Raw genomic sequence first — 18,090 nt, 5'->3', positions numbered from 1 at the left:
ACACATGTGCTTCTGTGGGCCAAAACCTAACCCAGTTGTAGATCTCAACGACACACACAACCCTTCATCACAACAAAAAATGGCAAAAGTACACTCTTACTACAGAGGAACGCCGTTTTTCATAACGAGAGAAACATAAGTCCTCGATTACGTATTAGCCACAGGCCTTGCTAAGCACACATGATAGTGACCAAACAACCTTTTCCCTAGGAAAATAATCGTTTCTCAAGCAGAAGCACAACCCCAGCAGCTTAAGCTGAGGGTTACATCGTATCCCCACAAACACAGTGACACAATATATTGTAAACAAAACATGTCTGAGAGGAGGGGGGGGGGGAGTCCCAGGGAAACCGGGGGGGTCACCCCTCCCTACCTTACCCTTGATACGACCAGGTTGAACAGGTACCCCTGTTAATATGTGAACACGCTGTTCATTGTCATCACAGGCTGAGAAAAGGATTTATTCCTCAATCACATGTCACTAAGCATAGCTTCACAGGTTAATTAACCCACTTAGTTGTGAGTTCACCCACGTTACAAACGTTACATGAACACACATGTTCTCATCACAACTAACCAGTTCATTTTTACACATGTAAAAAACAACGCTGATTTTCTATGTAGAGAGAAGCTATACCAGTGACAAGACAATTCACACACAACACGCGTCGTATCCTCAATGTATTGCAGCAACACACGTTTACTGTCTATCTGTATGTCATATATGTTACGATGAATTGAAAATGGGGGACCCTGATGTAAACAAGACGAAAGTCTTTCTCTGGTCTGCATCCCCTTAACAATTGTATGTATTGAGCTGTACTGTACTGTACCCATTCTGCAATCTGTTAATAAAGTTTTCAATCAATCAATCAATTGGAAACATCGTTATTACAAAACATCTAGAAGGGAAGGAAAGAAGAAGTGTTTAAAGTCCGGTCAGGACTCCTACCTCCACCCTGAGCGCAGGCCGAGAGGACTGCAACACTGGTTAACGGGACAGCTGAAGTCGAACCCGGCGTCTCCTGCGTTGGTGACGAGGGTAATGTCCGCTACAGCCGCTCCCGACTGATAGCAACAAGCTAACGTTTCCTAGCCTAGTGAACACAACGAGCTAGCGCCGCAGCTAACAGCTGACTGGCTAACAGTAGGCCACAAACTAGCACGCAAGCTAAGCAGCTATCACCTGAACTGTACACTACGACATAACAAGCCACACTTCAGACAGGCCGCCGCCTGAAACCCTCCTCATCCTAAGAGAGAAGAGAAAAAGAAATGCCAACACAGTTTTCAACTGTGATTTACCAGACATACAGCGGAGTCGGCACAATTCCCATACGGGCTGCAGCCGACTTGAGCATCGAACTACAGATAAAGAAGATCCAGACCCACATTTCCTCGTGTTTAGGGTGTACTCTCACATTCATGTGAAAGATGGGGCCTTCACGGGACAGAGAAGCATCCGCTCGTCCAGAGTTTAATCCCGGGTTCAAACCAGATCTCGGTCGCGGCCCACTAGTTTGACCATCATGGGCGTCAGACCAGGACCCTCCGTCCGTCGCCTAAGAGGCCGAGCAGAGGACCCCAATCTGGGGCCGGCCTTCATAAAATTGTCAGCCAACCCCCATAGCATTAGCAGACAACTGGCGCTCGCAAGCAAAACATTACTCACCCAGCCCGGAAGCAACCAGTTTCTCACAACAGCCGGTGCGTCCCACAGTCCAGCTGTAGAACCGGAGGTTCAAAACCTATCCAGCCACAACAAGGAGGACTGCAGGTGGGGAGTATATCAGCGACGCGAGCCCCTAATACGAAAAAGCCGGTGGAGGTCAGAATGATCATCATCTTCCAGACACCCCAGTGACGAAGACATTATCGCCATATTTTCTCGAAAATAGTGAGAGAGAAAATAAAGATATAACGTCAACGTATCTCCTTGTTCTTCTGTTTTCCTTTCTTCAGCTAAATACTTTCTTTCCCACGTCAAGTGATTGGTATACAGGCACTCTCTTGGGGTGAAATTTGAGAAGGAGATGAGTGTGGGGCCCCACCCCTGCTTATGTAGGTAGCAGATGGGGGTGTGGCCAGACGGATGTTGGTATGTAAAGGTACATTGTGAAGTTTTTATTCAGTGCACATCACTGGAGTGAGATATGTGCAGTTGACGCTGAGCGGCAGCTAATACGATATAGAACCCCTAATTGCATGGTTGCCTCTGCTGTCTGTGTGTGAATGTGTGAGTTAATGGGTAAAATGTGAGGAACAAATTGTAAAGTACTTTGGATAAAAGTGCTATATAAATGCAGCCATTTACCATTCATATAAAAATCACATTCAATATGTCCTACTGCAATTAAAATTCTGTAACACCTGCCTGTCTATCTATTCCTCTATCTTACACCAGAGGTGAGCCCTGTACTGACCATGACGTCTAAAATAAAGAATTGTTTGGAGAAGTGCCCCTTTAAGTTTAGTGGTTGAGTATAAATCCTTTAGTTTACTTTCCATCACTGCCTTTCAGTGTGGGAATGGGAGCTGCTGCCTTTGACCTTCTCATCATCTGCTTCATCTGTTTTTCATGGTGGTCAAGACACATATGATCTGAGTCCCTTTGGAGACCGGTTGTGAGACATCTCTGGTAGTGATAGTCCTAGTAGCAATCTGATGAAGTACTGTACAATCTCTCTCTCTCTCTCTCTCTCTCTCTCTCTCTCTCTCTCTCTCTCACACACACGCGCGTGCACACACACACGCACGCACACACACACACACACACACACACACACACACACACACACACACACACACACACACACTGGGAAGTTGCATGCAGATCAGTGTCTTCATAGTGTATGTGAGAGAGGGGAATACAGACATATGTGACAAAGAATTGAGGCTGAAGTAAATCACATTGATGTCTATCGAATTAACCAGATAGGTTACATAAATATGACAGCCTGCTGCATGTATGGAGATGAAAAGTACTGGTAGCCTATTCCCTACTTAATCCAGAGGCTTCATGAACTGCACGTGTCCTAATAAACTAACCTACACTGTAGCACTCAACACTTTGATGAACATTGTTACTCAGCTGATAGAGTTGTGCCCTTCCTGATGACTTGAAAGGCACGTGGCGTAGTGGGCAAGGCGCTCGCCACGAATACTGGAGACGCTGGGCTCGCCTGTTCGAGCCCAGCGCTCCACATTGCTTTCAGTTTAGCTGGTCGTTCATACTAATACACATTGGCCGTATTAGGGGGTGGGAAACTGATGGGTGGGGATCGGGCGTTGTGGACAGCGACTCCTACAGGTCGGTTGGTGCGCCTGCGCAGTAGAATCAGGAAGTGTCGGGGGCAACGTGAGCCTCCCGCGCGTTACTCCTCGCCACTGAGAGATCGAGCTGCGCAGGTGAAAAGATGCGACTGCTGTTACCTCAAGTACCAGAGGGGACTTGTGCTATGTATGACTTAGTCCACATTGCAGCCGGCTTGTGGGAGGCAAGAAACAGCGTTCGTGACAGGGGAGGGTTGAATTGGATGATACGAAATTGGGATGGGAGAAAAAAATATAGAAAATGGGAGAAAAAGTGGATAAAAAAAAAAAAAAATTAACCCTTTCACTGCCACACTACAGAAGGTTAACCCGGTTACCGTCGGTAGTGTGGCAGTGAAAGGGTTTAAAAAAAAAACTCATACATCTCTAGTCTAGCCAGTGGCTGGGTGGCTGGGTGGCTGCTGGTGGTGGTGACGCTATCGCCTCCAAATGTTAAAAGACTACACGTTATTGCCGAATGACGTCATTAGCAAAGGACGGACCCGACACATGGACCAGAGGTTTCCTCTACGTGTTTGGTCTTATACAACAAACAACACACTTCATATCTCATATGTGATCGTGTATACAAAAATAAACTAATTTAAGAAGCCAGTAAAGAGAATACGATTCCATCTAGTTTATTAACTGTGTCGTTTAGAATGAAAATATTGCATCATCCACTGTGAAAAAGGACCTCATCTCTTACATTTGATGTCAGAAAAAAACATTGTCTCCATCCTTTGTCAATTAAAAACAAAAACGGGTTTGAACACATTTTCTTTCTTGACACATTTGAGTAACTATTGTTTTCATGAATTAAATGCAATTTAAAAACATTTGTGTCGCGTTAGGTGAGTCAGGCGTTCGCCGATGCCTCCCATCATTCCTTTTTCGTTCAAGATGGCGGGTGACGAGTTAGGAGTAACGCTGGGTCAGCCTCATCTTTCCAGACAAGATCTAAGTACACTGGTATGTGTTAATTTTACATGTATAGTTTCCGTTGATATATGTTGTTTGGTATCCGTTCAGTTGATCGAGAAATACGAGTTACTGTTATGAGTAACATTACCACCGGGCTATCGTGGACTGCGGGCATTGTACCAGCCGGCACATGACACCGCTGTACGTCCCTGTGCTGCTGACAGGCGTGGAGGGGAGGAGGGATGCGGATCTTTAGTTCTCTTTCAGCTACTGGCTGCTAGACAATAGCCTTTTCACAACGCAGTGTGGAAAATAAAACGGTTGACCGTTTTGCCTACGGACCATACCAGAAATGACGACAATATAACACTAAACAGCGAGTGACAAGTGTACAGGAAATGTCAGTAATGTGTCTCCCCTTCTTAACTCTATTTGCACGAATCGACCACCATTCCATTATGTTCGTAGCACTTGACAAAGTATCTTAACTGTAATGGGATACATGCTTGCAGGCAGTCATATTGCTGTACCACAGATGTCTGACTTGTTAAAGGGAGAATCACAATATCCAAACCATTATGTGTCTTCTTTTTCCAGGATGTGTCTACTCTGACCCCCCTTTCTCAAGAGATCATCAGCAGACAGGCCACCATCAATATTGGTGAGAAATCAACGATGAACTAAATCACCAATACAAATTACTTTACTAATATAGTAACAGTACTGTATATTTGAATACCGTATATGTCACAAATGTATCAGTACTAAATACCTATATGTCCCTATGCCATAAATGTCATGTATGTTGAGTGTCTTAAATGTCTATGAAATGAAAATGGGGGACCCTGATGTAAACAAGACAAACGTCTTTCTCTGGTCTGCATACCCTTAACAATTGTGTGTATTGAGCCATACTGTATTGTACCCATTCTGCAATCTGTTAAATAAAGTTTTCATCCATTCATTCATTTCATTTCATTCATTCACCCTGTCATCATACCACCACCTCAATTTTGTACCCACTCTTTTCTCATCTGCTTAAAGGGCCTATTTGCCCATTTTTAACCTGACTATATTTCTGTTGTGAAGAGGACACGTGATAATCCCACATAAAACATGATGCGGCCAGTATGGCCGAGCTCTCAAGACACGGAACATGTTGCTACGTTTTTTTTATATTTCATATGACATGTTCTGCTCACAACAGAGTGATAGGATTAAGGTTGAAAATTGGTGAAGTGGCCCTTTAACGACTCATTCAGCTATATCAGGCACGGCATGTCTTGTACCTTTCCTAACACATTGTACCCTACCCCTCTAGGCACTATTGGTCATGTGGCCCATGGCAAGTCCACAGTGGTAAAGGCCATCTCGGGTGTGCACACTGTTCGATTCAAGAATGAGCTGGAGAGGAATATTACCATCAAGCTAGGCTATGCCAACGCCAAGGTAAGCAATGGCAATCATGTTCATTTGACTGTTACTACTACTACCTACATATTACCTCTGCGTTTAGGCTGGGCAATATGGGGGGTATCATGATATTCAGAAGGTCTTATTTTGATATCTATATCACAATATCTGCTTGTTTGGGCATGGAAGATCACATGTTATCTAATCAATGTTGTTGTCATATTATGATATGATGACATCACTGTATGGTAATGAGAAGTGTGATACATTATCAAAATTAACCTCAGTTGACCCCACAATATATATGATAAATATTTATGTTGCCTTGCCCATCCCTACTTTGCTTCTTTAATAGTTTTAACAGTTGGTGACAAATGTATTTATTCAGACTGTAATAACCACCTCTGTCCTCTATCCTACCATCTTGTCTCTGTCTTGTCCTCTATCCTACCATCTTCTATCTGACTCTGTTTGTCCTATCCTGCCATCCTCTCTGTCTCTGTCTGTCGTCTATCCTACCATCCTCTCTGTCTCCGTCTGTCCTCTATCCTACCATCCTCTCTGTCTCTGTCTGTCCTCTATCCTACCATCCTCTTCTCTCTTCTCTCACATCTCTCCTCGCCTGCACGCCTCTCTACTCCTCTCCGTACCATCAGGTGTATAAGCTGGATGACCCCAGCTGTCCCAGGCCAGAATGCTACCGGTCGTGTGGCAGCAGCACCCCCGATGAGTTCCCCACAGACATCCCTGGCACCAAGGGCAACTTCAAGCTGGTCAGGTAGGACTGGATCCTATTCATCCCACACCGATGACACATGCTTTTATTCGCCAAGTACGCGTGGATAATCACTATAATAATCGGTCACTATAGTGATCTGTCGATATATCTTGTGAAAGACCATGTAAGATGTTATCTGGTCTGTCATGATTTTATTGTAGACCTATATATTACCATAGAAGTTGCTCATGAATCGCTTGTTTAATTAGGCGTTGAAGACAATTGTGGGTAAATGTGGCGTAGCCTATATACATTAGATGGGGAAAAAACGTCAGACGCCTGAACACAGTGATTGAGATGTGCATGCGTTAACAACAGCAGAGACCCAAGAACGGCAACAAAGTCATTTAGGAGGCTGGTGATAGACAAGACATACAGTAGGAATGTCCAATATGGGTCAGAGGTCAAGACCCTTGGGAGTATGTTTGTTGTTACGAAGCAGAGAGGAGGCAGCCGATGACTCCGTGGCTGTTCTGGACAAATTAACAGGAAGGTGGACAAGCAATATTATTGTATTGCAATTCTCTGTCTGATGATCGATAAGGAGACTTATTGTGATGAAGATGAGTATGGCATAGGCCAATGAAGGGGGGAAGTCAATCCCCCAAATAGATGGACTGTATGCTGGCAAGTGGTGTAACCAGAGACACTAGAAACTAATGTTTAATGTGTTTAATGTTAATGCTCGTTGCCGTTGGTGTCTAAATATCGTGGTATATTACAGCGTAAGCCAGGGGGTTTGTGGGCAGGGGAGTGAGTACACTATGGCCAGTGAAAACCTAGCCGGTAGACCAGTCTCTGGCCAAATGGGTCCTCTGGGATGAATCCAAAGGGAAATCTTTAGGTCCAGAGATTGAAGATGCTGTGCAACGTAGATGCAATCTGTTTAGGTCGGACTGTAGATATATGTAGTTGTGAATTTCCCTGCGCAGATGAGTCTTTAAAAATAAATATAATCACTTTTATTGTCTCCTTTGAAGTACCGCTGTGACGTGTAGTTACTTGTCAATACGACACAGGTGGCTTTTATTATTCATGTTACGCGACACAGCTTCTGTTTTTGAAAATATACTGATTAGAGCCAAGTGGAGACACATGTGTTTGGGACTCTCTCTCACATGCTAGAAATAACCAATGCACGATGCACCTGTGTCATATTGACAGGGAGCCATAGCTACACACAGCATAACTTAATATGTGGCAAAGAATAAAATAGAGCAAATTGATTGACAAGAATCCAAGTAGCTAAATGTATAAGGTTGTTACCTCGTACATCTGGAGACCTAAACGAATTGTAAGTATGTTGCACGACGCCTGCAATGTCTGGACCGGCTAAAGATTTCTCTGGATTTGTTGGCGACTGTATTATTCAGGGTGGTCTGACGAGAACTTGTAATATATGTCTCCTCTCCGTGGGCACATGTGTCGCCTACAACTAGGCTCCGTTGACATGGAAGATGCTACAGCATTGGATGCATACAGTGCTGCACAGTCACAGCAGCATTCTTGTTTCATGTCAGCAGCACAGAGGTCTGAGGTTTTAATGTGTTCCGTTGACTTGCTCCCCCTGACTCACCACATCAGCACCCTGTCTGCAATTAAGACGAGCAAACGGCATCAAACACACATGTTGACTAAGCAAAGATGCAAAAGGAAACAAAGCAATGAAATAGAGGAGGAATTCATATCCAATGCAAGCAGCTGATAGTAATGGCAGAAATGCTCTGATGCCTACTGCAGGCAACGACACTTGTGCCATTCATACTGTGTGCTTCAACAATGGGCAGCTAGCCAGCCAACCAACCAACCAGTCAGTCAGTCAGTCAGTCAGTCAGTAAGGGGCATGGGTCCCCCCGGGTCTGGCAACAAGGATCTTGACTAGTTATTTAGTGTCCAGTCCACACATACAAGACTTCACATCAAGCACAGGTGAACAGTGCAAGACGTACAGTGAGAAGAGTGCAGCTCCACAGTTGCTTGCATTCAATGTCAGTTAATTGTGATCGAATTGATATTATGCGTATCTGCTGCAAGTGTTCCAAGCTCCAGTGGGATGGACTAGGCTCAGCGTTTTGACACATCACTGTAGTAGTACGAGGATCCATAATGGCAGACTTGTCATTCAGATGTTGATATAATGTCCTAATGCAGTGGTTCTCTCAACCCAAATTGATATGAATTAAAGGATAACTTTGCTATTTTGAACCTTAGACCCTATCCGCTAGGGGTGGGGGAAAAATCGATACGTAGTAGTATCGCGATACTTTGCGTGGCGATACTGTATCGATACAGGGACGCCAAGTATCGATATTTAATTATTCATAATATATATATTTTTTTTTGTATAAGGAAGTTGCATTGTTCATTTCAATACCTGTAATAGTACAGTAGTCCACACACACACACACCCATGTGCATTCAGTTAAGTTGGAATATGACTGTAATACAAACAGTTCAGTTCGTCAGGTACATGCAACACACATTACAGTGTTTACATCTGTCTGCTTGAGAAAATACCATGTTCTGCAATAAAAATGATTCAAGTGAGATGAACAGACTGAACTTTATTTTATTAGATAAAACATGTTGACAAAGTAAGTCGCAAGTATCGCGATAGTATCGTATCGTGAGGTCTCTGGTGATTCCCACCCCTACTATCCGCTGTCTGTCTACCATGTACCTGACACATAGAGACCATAATTTCACTGATCTGTCCAGTATTAAGCTTCAATTTCCCTGCAGGCTCTCACTGGGCTACACAACAGCAGATAATGGGTAAATCCTTTGCAAAAACAACGATAAATGTTACAAATAGTTCTGCTGCAGGCTACTAGCTAGTAAAATCCAACGTGAGGTCAGGATTTGTGAAGTGCTTGCTTTTCCAGCGGGCCCACCCCTCTCTACCACTAGCTAGTGCAGAGGTTTACAGTGCGTAGTAGGGTCGTGAAATAGTTCTGTTTCAAATTGAACTGTTGTTTCAACTAGAGATGTTCCGATACCATTTTTCCCTTTCCGATCCGATTCCGATACCTAAGCTTTGGGTATCAGCCGATACCGATATTTATCCGATACCAGTGCATAAAAAAAAAAAAAAAAAAAATATATATATATATATATATTTTTTTTTTTAACAGATACTGTTATACTGTTTTTAGTAATAACTGGAAAGTAATGGTATTTATTCAACAACAGGTGATTGTATAGATTTGTATTAGTATCATTAATCAATGAGTATGGGCTGCAGCACTGCAGATATACCCTACTCCAATGATCCACACGGACATTAAACGGTGTTGCACTCGCTACTCCGTGGCTCTGCAGATATACCCTATTCAGTCTGTAAGCTAGTGGCAGATAGAACGTTCATGTTGTGATTTTTGATGCAAAATAAATATTCAACATTCTCTTTTGAAACTCCGCCTCAGACTCTTATCCTTTGGCACTTGCTGTACTTTGCTTGCAGGTCTGCAGCCATTATTGCTGGATTATAAATAGCACCAACTTTAGACACGGTAACGTTATCAAGCTAAGCTAACTGACCTAGCTCGTCTTCCCGCATTGACATTTGATAACGTTAGTAATAGTCAGCTAACGCTAGTCAGTAGCTACTTAACTTAAATACAATTCACCGTGGGTGCATTATTGTTGATAGACGGTCACGGACAGTGTTAGGTCCTGGAGAAAGGACAGGCGATCATCTGATTTGATGTAACGTTAAAGCGGATGTTGTTCCAACTAGCTATCTTTCCAGCTAATGCTATCATAACACCAGCAAAACACATCCCGTCCGAGCTCCCCGTCACACCGCACTGTCGGGGACAATGGAATTTAAGAAAGTGTATCTGCTGTTAAAATGACACAGCATCACACTTTAAAACATGTTCATTTTATAATCCTCACTCTCCGCAGGACTCGGCAGGAGATAAATTACATCATGGGATCGGAGGCTAGAATTTACGTGTACTCGCCGATACCGATACCAGCATTTTAGGCAGTATCGGCGGCATTTCCGATACTGGTATCGGTATCGGAACAACTCTAGTTTTTAACATACAGGATTGTGAAACATTTCACAGGAGAGCATACTGAGACCGGTAAGAAATTAATGCACCCTGAGCTTCCTGTCTCGGAAAAGCACATTTGTCGTTGTTTTTGCAAAGGATTTACGATTTCCCATGCCCATTGTTTGCTATTGTAGTGTGAACTAAATACAAATGAAAGGCATGCATGCGTGTACACACACACACACAGAAAACACCTCACTTTAGCATCTCTTTCTACCGCAGCTTTCACTTATTTTGCGCAAAACCGATAATTTACACGGTTTTGATCTCAGAGTAGGTATGATGAATTATCAACAATCCACTTGATAAAGTAAAATTGGATGCAACTGAATAACAGCACGGCTTGAGTAGAGTGAAAACGGATGACTGACAAGCTTTTAAAAGAGAAAGTAATTAAAAACATAAGGTACAATTGAAGGCTATATATTGGGTCCTCCAGTGGTCCACTATTCAATAAAAACACGATTTCTGGGCACAGTGAAATGGTGCACTTGATTTATATCACAGGGCAACTGCGGGAGTTGCGTTCTGTGTCACGCTTGTTTGTTATTCCAGCACATGTGCCCAGGGTCGGGAATTAAGTAAAATACTAATGTAAAGCAATTCTGCTGCTTTTTTGCGACGATAGCAATAGAAACTAAAATATCTGCCAATAGAAATGTTTGTCTCATCCCACGATATATCTCGTCATATCAAACAGCCCTCAATACTGGACAGAGTGTAATTATGGTCTCTGTGTCAGGTGGACATGGTAGACGGACTGCGAATAGGGTCTAAGGTCCAAAATAGCGAAGTTATCTTTTAAGCTTTGCAATTTAAATATCTTGTCTCTGGATCCACATCCGAGAAGATTTGTGTTGTTGGATATGATCAAGTCCAGAATTCTGTAGCTGAGATTGAGATCAGAATAGTGACTTTATACCATTCTCTTATTGGGCTGTTGACCATATTTTTCCTGGGACCCTCTGGAACTCCCTCAAGGACATATAAGGGTCCCTGGACCCCTGGTTGAGAACCACCATCCGAATGGACCATGCTATTAACAGTTTGAGTGCCAGCCATTAACATGGGAAACATGGTTAAATACCAGGACCCACTTCAATGATAGCGTTGTGAACGCATAATTTCTCTTAAATTATGGCTATGTGTCTAATCTGCCTGTCGTTTATCAATGACTTGTTTGCAGTCAACATTGTCGAAACGGATCGTTTTTTAATCGGTTCATTTTCGTTTTATAGCATTTTGAAAAGCCCTCGTTTTTCAGGAAAATGTATAGATTCCGTGATAAAAGGCATTTACTGGAATATTCTAGCATACACAAACGTTGTCATTTTTCGGCCTATTTATGAATAGTTTTCAAATAAACGCTAGATTATCGATAGTATATGTGTACTTATGCACGCTATAGTGGTGGGCTGAAAAATCTATTCTCTCATTTCCTATCAGCGTTCACAGCCACACACACGCATAGGGCAAACGCTGATATATAGGTGAAAACAGCTCTGATTATCCTAAGACTGGTAAAATAAATTCCTTACCTGAGATCAGATGTTATCCAAAAAGATTATTCCAATTCCTGATCGCCATTCCAAATATCGATCACGCTTATTGATTAGTGTTGGGTCCTGTAAATACATAATCCACGCGTTTTCCGGGCCGGCGAGCACAATCGATCCTTCAGTTGGCATTGACGGAAAAGTAAAATGAGGAAACTGGCCACCCCCCCTGCATCAGTGTAAAGTAATGGGGTGCAGTTACACAGGGAGAGACGATAGGGGGCGGTATCTTCCCAATTGAGCTCAGAGAGACTCTGCAGCACTAACCCGAGGCTCGATTGATGAAATATGAATTCAAATCGCCAATAATAAAAGAAAAAGACAAACAAACGCTATATAGCGTCGGGGGCACTCAAAGGTCGGCATGAACTAACGACAAAACGTGTCCGTGGCACTCAATGTGTTAAAGATGTGTTCCCCGTGGTTGGTTGACATAATTTGGGCATCCTGCTATACCCCACAGTGCAATGCAGCGCAGCTAGCTGTTCAGCTTGCAAATGAATCTTTCAGCTTGCAAATACTAAATAATATACCAGAGCAAGGAAATGTAACGCATGAAGAAAATATTCATATATTTTCTTTATTCATTAAATCTTAATGCTTGCTAACTTCATGATTTTTCATAGTGTGGCATTTGGTAACTAACATTAGCTCTAATGCTTGGTGGCTAATGTTGGCACTAACACTAGCTAAACGGCAAAAGCAGTGTTGGACACGTTGCACTTTGGGCTAGACCAGAGGGTCTGAATAATGTACCGTTGTATGTTGACCGTGACAGTAACTGCATACTGGCATCTCTCTCTCTCCCTCTTCTCTCTTGCACTCAAGACATGTGTCGTTTGTGGATTGTCCCGGTCACGACATCTTGATGGCCACCATGTTGAACGGAGCCGCCGTCATGGACGCAGCCCTCCTGTTGATCGGTGAGTAAAACACACAGTAAACAGTTGGTATTATTGCTCTTCTGCGATAATCCCTGTAGAATTCTAACAAACCTGAACTTCACTGGTATTCTGTCGAACATGTAAACATACCATCGTTGTTGTCCTCTGTTCCAGCGGGGAACGAGTCGTGTCCTCAGCCCCAGACGTCGGAGCATTTGGCAGCCATAGAGATCATGAAGCTGAAGCACATTCTGATCCTTCAGAACAAGATCGATCTGGTCAAGGAGAGCCAGGCCAAAGAGCAGTATGAGCAGATTCTCGCCTTCGTTCAGGGTTAGTGGGCTCTTCTGTTGTGTGGGTGTGTGTGGGAAGGAGATGAAGAGGGCAACGGTAAAGAGAGTGACTCAACCTGGCTGGTCTTAATTTTTCATGACAGTCGGGCATTAAAGCGTTCCGTCTTGAGACGGAATTCCGTCAATTTGATTCGGAGTCTGACGGATTTCCCGTCAATTGGCTACCTGGTATAATATGATTTGTAGATGCATACAGATTGAAACTAAATTGAGCCAATCGGAGGCGTCGAATATCATGAAAAAGGGCATTTCTTTTTACTACCGCGGCTGCGCCAATCAGTCATGGCGAGCAATAATGGCAGGACACACGCAGCGACTCGAGAGAAATGTATAATAATCGCAAGATACATTCAGACTGTTGGATCTAAATAAATGGATTTATGGAAACATTTATGCCCGGACCACAAAGCTTATTGAAGGGTTAGCGGAGGCGCGGCGGCTCTACCGGAGTCCGTCAGCCTGTTATATGAAAATGTAATAATACTTAATAGTAGAAACGCATGTCAGAGTCTTACGACAGTCACCTTTTTTGCAGCCCTCGCGCGTCAATTCTCTCCTTGTCTACCGACGTCACATCCACCACCTGCTTGCACTAACGTTACGCACGCCTGCTATACAGATTAGCTAACGTTAGCATAATAACGTTAATGGAAGGAGTAAGCCGGCCACTAAAAAGAAAACCCACCACGGTGTTCTCAGACGAAAAGGATGAGCGGCACCACCCAACAAAAGAAAGTTTCGAGAGGAATGGAAGTTTGAAGATAGCAGTGTTTCAAGAGACTGGCTAGGCTACAGTATGATGCGGGGGCTGTAGACAGTGGTGAGTTGTTAACTTGTTCCGTGTTCCGCAACTATGTCAAAAAGAAAAACAGAAACGACACATTTGTCATTGTCGTGTTACTTCACAGTACAAATACGTGAGTCCTCTGCTGTGGTTGTGACGAGTATCCTTTATTAGCTTAACTCCGTAGCAACATCACACAGGTGTATCTGTAGACCGTCTCCTCCCCACCGTATATTCTCTCCCCACCGTATATCTTTTTTCTCCCACCCACCCACCCCCCCCTAATGTACAGTCTCCTCCCCATCATAATGTATATAATCTCTGTTAGGATCTATGGGTAACAGTACTGTATATTTGCATATCGTATATATGTCACAAATGTAACATTACTATATACCTGTAGTATGTCATGTATGTCCCTATGCCATAAATGTTGTTTATGTCATAAATGTCACTATGAATTGAAAATGGGTGACCCTGATGTAAACAAGACAAATTTCTTTCTCTGGTCTGCATCCCCTTAACAATTGTGTGTATTGAGCCGTACCGTATTGTACCCATTCTGCAATCTGTTAAATATTGATTGATTGATTGTTATTAACAGATTGCAGAATGGGTACAATACAGTACAGCTCAATGCACAATTGTTAAGGGGATGCAGACCAGAGAAAGACTTTCCTCTTGTTTACATCAGGCTCCCCCATTTTCAATTCATCATAACATATGACATACATGACATACAGATAGACAGTACTGCTACATCTATACATTTATGACATACCAGATTTACAAATACAGTATTGTTTGTGATACAATAAGAGTCTAAAAAATAGAGTATATACATTTGACGAAGAAACTGTACATTGGAGGAGGTTGGGTAGGTTGGGTGGAGGGGGGGCGGACTGTACATTGGAGGTGGTTGGGGGGGGTTGGGTAGGCAGGTGGGGGGTAACTGTACATTGGATTATCGACGAAACCGAAACAAGTAGGCTCCCTTAAAACGCTAACGCTATTAGGGCGGCTACGTGGCGTAGTGGGCAAGGCGCTCGCCACGAATACTGGAGACGCTGGGCTCGCCTGTTCGAGCCCAGCGCTCCACATTGCTTTCAGTTTAGCTGGTCGTCCGTACTAATACACATTGGCCGTATTAGGGGGTGGGAAACTGATGGGTGGGGATCGGGCGTTGTGGACAGCGACTCCTACAGGTCGGTTGGTGCGCCTGCGCAGTAGAATCAGGAAGTGTCGGGGGCAGCGTGAGCCTCCCACGCGTTACTCCTCGCCACTGAGAGATCGAGCTGCGCAGGTGAAAAGATGCGACTGCTGTTACCTCAAGTACCGGAGGGGACTTGTGCTATGTATGACTTCGTCCACATTGCAGCCGGCTTGTGGGAGGCAAGAAACAGCGTTCGTGACAGGGGAGGGTTGAATTGGATGATACGAAATTGGGATGGGAGAAAATATAGAAAATGGGAGAAAAAGTGGATAAAAAAAAAAAAAACGCTAACGCTATTAGAAAAAATAAATACAGTGGAGGTTAAAATAAGAATATGACTTGGCCTGAAAAAAAGTCAGGAGATTTTTTTTTGCTTTAATCCCTGCATAGTAGACATCACTTCAGATGCGAGCAATAACATAACTCCACACGCGTCATGTCCCATTTCTGAAAAGCCAAGACCAAATTGAGTTGATTTGATTGAACTTTCCTAGGCTACATTGGAATTGACCTGTCTCAAGCCCCGTCCTCTTTCCTTGATCATCCAATCGATATATACAGATAGATATAGTATATACGGGTATGTAAACAGGTATGTAAATTAACTAATTCACCTCACAATTGTCTGTAATCTAGATTCATATGTAAGGGATAATGTATAGCTACGAGGTCATTGTCGTTGCCCATGACCGGTGAATTATCGAGAAATAATTGACCGCTGTCAGGGGCAACCGAGCGCTATTGACTAATCACAATCAAGCATTTTGGAGAATGTTAAAACGCCATGTAATAATTAATTAATATTAAATGACCATCAGGTGTTCCAAGCCAAGGAGTTGATCTGTGGGTGTGACCGTACATCAAACAGCCCACCTGTGTATGTGTGTGTGTGTACATGTGTCTGAGACTTTATTTTCATCGTTGGCTCCCTCCCACACACGACAGAGAAACAAGAAAGAAACAAAAGTAGTTCCTCCAGCTTTTGCAGTTTGGCAAGCTCCTGTTCAGTCTCCATGGCATTGGCAATCTTGCTCTTTTGCTGTGACAGTGTAGTGGTCAGTGGAGACTTGTTTCTCCCGATCCGCTTGACCATCTCCAGGGTGGAATTCCATCTTGTTGCAACGTCCTGGGCGAGTGATTCTTGCTTATGTCCGTGTGCAACTTGCAATCATTATTCACAGAAGTCCAGTGGTCACCTGTGAGAGCGATGGCCGCTGCTTCCTCAAGCATGTTCCTCCGCCGAGCCCTCTCATCCTCATACAAAGTGTGTATTCTTGACAGTATGGTTCCTCTCGAGGGTGGAATATAAGAGGTATCTCCCGATGCTGCTCGAATAACCTCTCTCAGTCCGTCGTCTTCAACTATGTTAATTGGGCGGCAGTTTTTTGCTATCCACATAACCATGGAGTCGGTTACCTTCTCACTTGCATGTTTAGTTATCCGCCCACGAGCACCACACTCCAGCAGCGTAGATTGGCGAGGCCCCGTGGAGGTAACTTCAGCAGGGTGTTTTGCTTTGAGATGATACGCCAAAGACGTACTACTTCTATGGTAGTTGAATTCGGCTTTGCACAAATTACTTTACATTTCTCCAATGAGCTGTCGGGCAACTTTTTAAAGTGAAACCTTCCGCCTAAAAGTCTGCCTTTGTCCATCTTCGCGCCAGTGACTGTCCTCTAAACAGGCGGCTCGCTTTATCTAGTTTGGCTGCACACGTTATGGGTCAGGCGTGACAGGAAGTAAACAAAACTGCGTAATTTTTTTTGTAACGCGTTACATAATTTAAATGAATCAAATTAAAGCGTTAACTTTGACAGCACTAATATATATATATATATATATATGGTATATACAGTATTATTGTACATGCTATCATACAGAGTTATATGCATTGGGTAGTTAATTTGGGTGGTGTTCCCCTTTTTTATTTAGGAACTTCAATTTGGCCCGTTCTCTGTGTCCCTGTTGGTCACATTGTTAGTGTGTATGTGTGGTGTGTGTATAACCCACGTGTCCCTGGTGGTGGTGTCTCTACAGGGACAGTGGCCGAGGGCGCTCCTATCATTCCTATCTCTGCCCAGCTGAAGTACAACATCGAGGTGGTGTGTGAGTACATCGTCAAGAAGATCCCAGTGCCCATCAGAGACTTCATCTCCGAGCCCAGACTCATCGGTAAGAACCAACAGACACACACACAGACACACAGACATATAGACATATAAACACACACTGCTGCACCTAAGCACAGGTGAAGTCTCACTCTCGCCACACGGAATGCAGGAATGAAAACAAGGAAATTATAAGAAATAAAAGACCCAAGACACATTTTAAAGAAAAGTTAAAAATACTTTTATTTCAATAATGCATGACAACCATATGCATTTACCGGTAGAACTGATTCCGAGTACAACATTTTTAGGTATCAGCTGATGCCAAGTACCGATGCAATCCCTCGCTTTTATTGAACAGGATTGACTTACACCATCAGTTTTACTGAACAGTATAGACTTATGAACAGTATGGACCTAGACAAAGATGACTGAGATATGTAATACCTCTTTCTCCAATAGAGATAGATGATTCTATGTGTTAAATGCAGCAAATCAAGTCACTTAACTTTGCCTATAAAATCAAATCTAATTTCTGGCATGTTACACTTTTCTTGGTATCAGATTTTAGTATCAGGGAAATTCTCTACCGCAGTATTTTAGCCTGGTATCAGACCGATATCCCATACCAGTATCCTATTGGTGCATCCCTAGTTAAGATTAGATACGACTTTATTTGTCCCCATGGGGATATTTGTGAG

General features: G+C 43.3%; 1 protein-coding gene across 1 annotated transcript in view; it reads left to right on the top strand.

Annotated features, from left to right (window-relative positions):
* Positions 1-4,190: 4,190 nt before the first annotated feature.
* Positions 4,191-18,090, top strand: part of LOC311238201 (eukaryotic translation initiation factor 2 subunit 3) — a 34,043-nt gene continuing 20,143 nt past the window's right edge. The window contains exons 1-7 of the mRNA XM_084326223.1: positions 4,191-4,284; positions 4,834-4,897; positions 5,558-5,685; positions 6,306-6,427; positions 12,876-12,970; positions 13,106-13,264; positions 17,319-17,453. Of these exons, the coding sequence (XP_084182349.1) occupies positions 4,216-4,284; positions 4,834-4,897; positions 5,558-5,685; positions 6,306-6,427; positions 12,876-12,970; positions 13,106-13,264; positions 17,319-17,453 (772 nt within the window). The 5' untranslated portion in view covers positions 4,191-4,215. The remainder of the gene's footprint in view (positions 4,285-4,833; positions 4,898-5,557; positions 5,686-6,305; positions 6,428-12,875; positions 12,971-13,105; positions 13,265-17,318; positions 17,454-18,090) is intronic.

This window comes from Notolepis coatsorum (assembly GCF_963971535.1).
Source record: "Notolepis coatsorum genome assembly, chromosome: 12".
Lineage (NCBI taxonomy): Eukaryota > Metazoa > Chordata > Actinopteri > Aulopiformes > Paralepididae > Notolepis > Notolepis coatsorum.
Note: the sequence above shows the minus strand (reverse complement) of the source record. Positions and strands in the feature narration are given on the sequence as shown.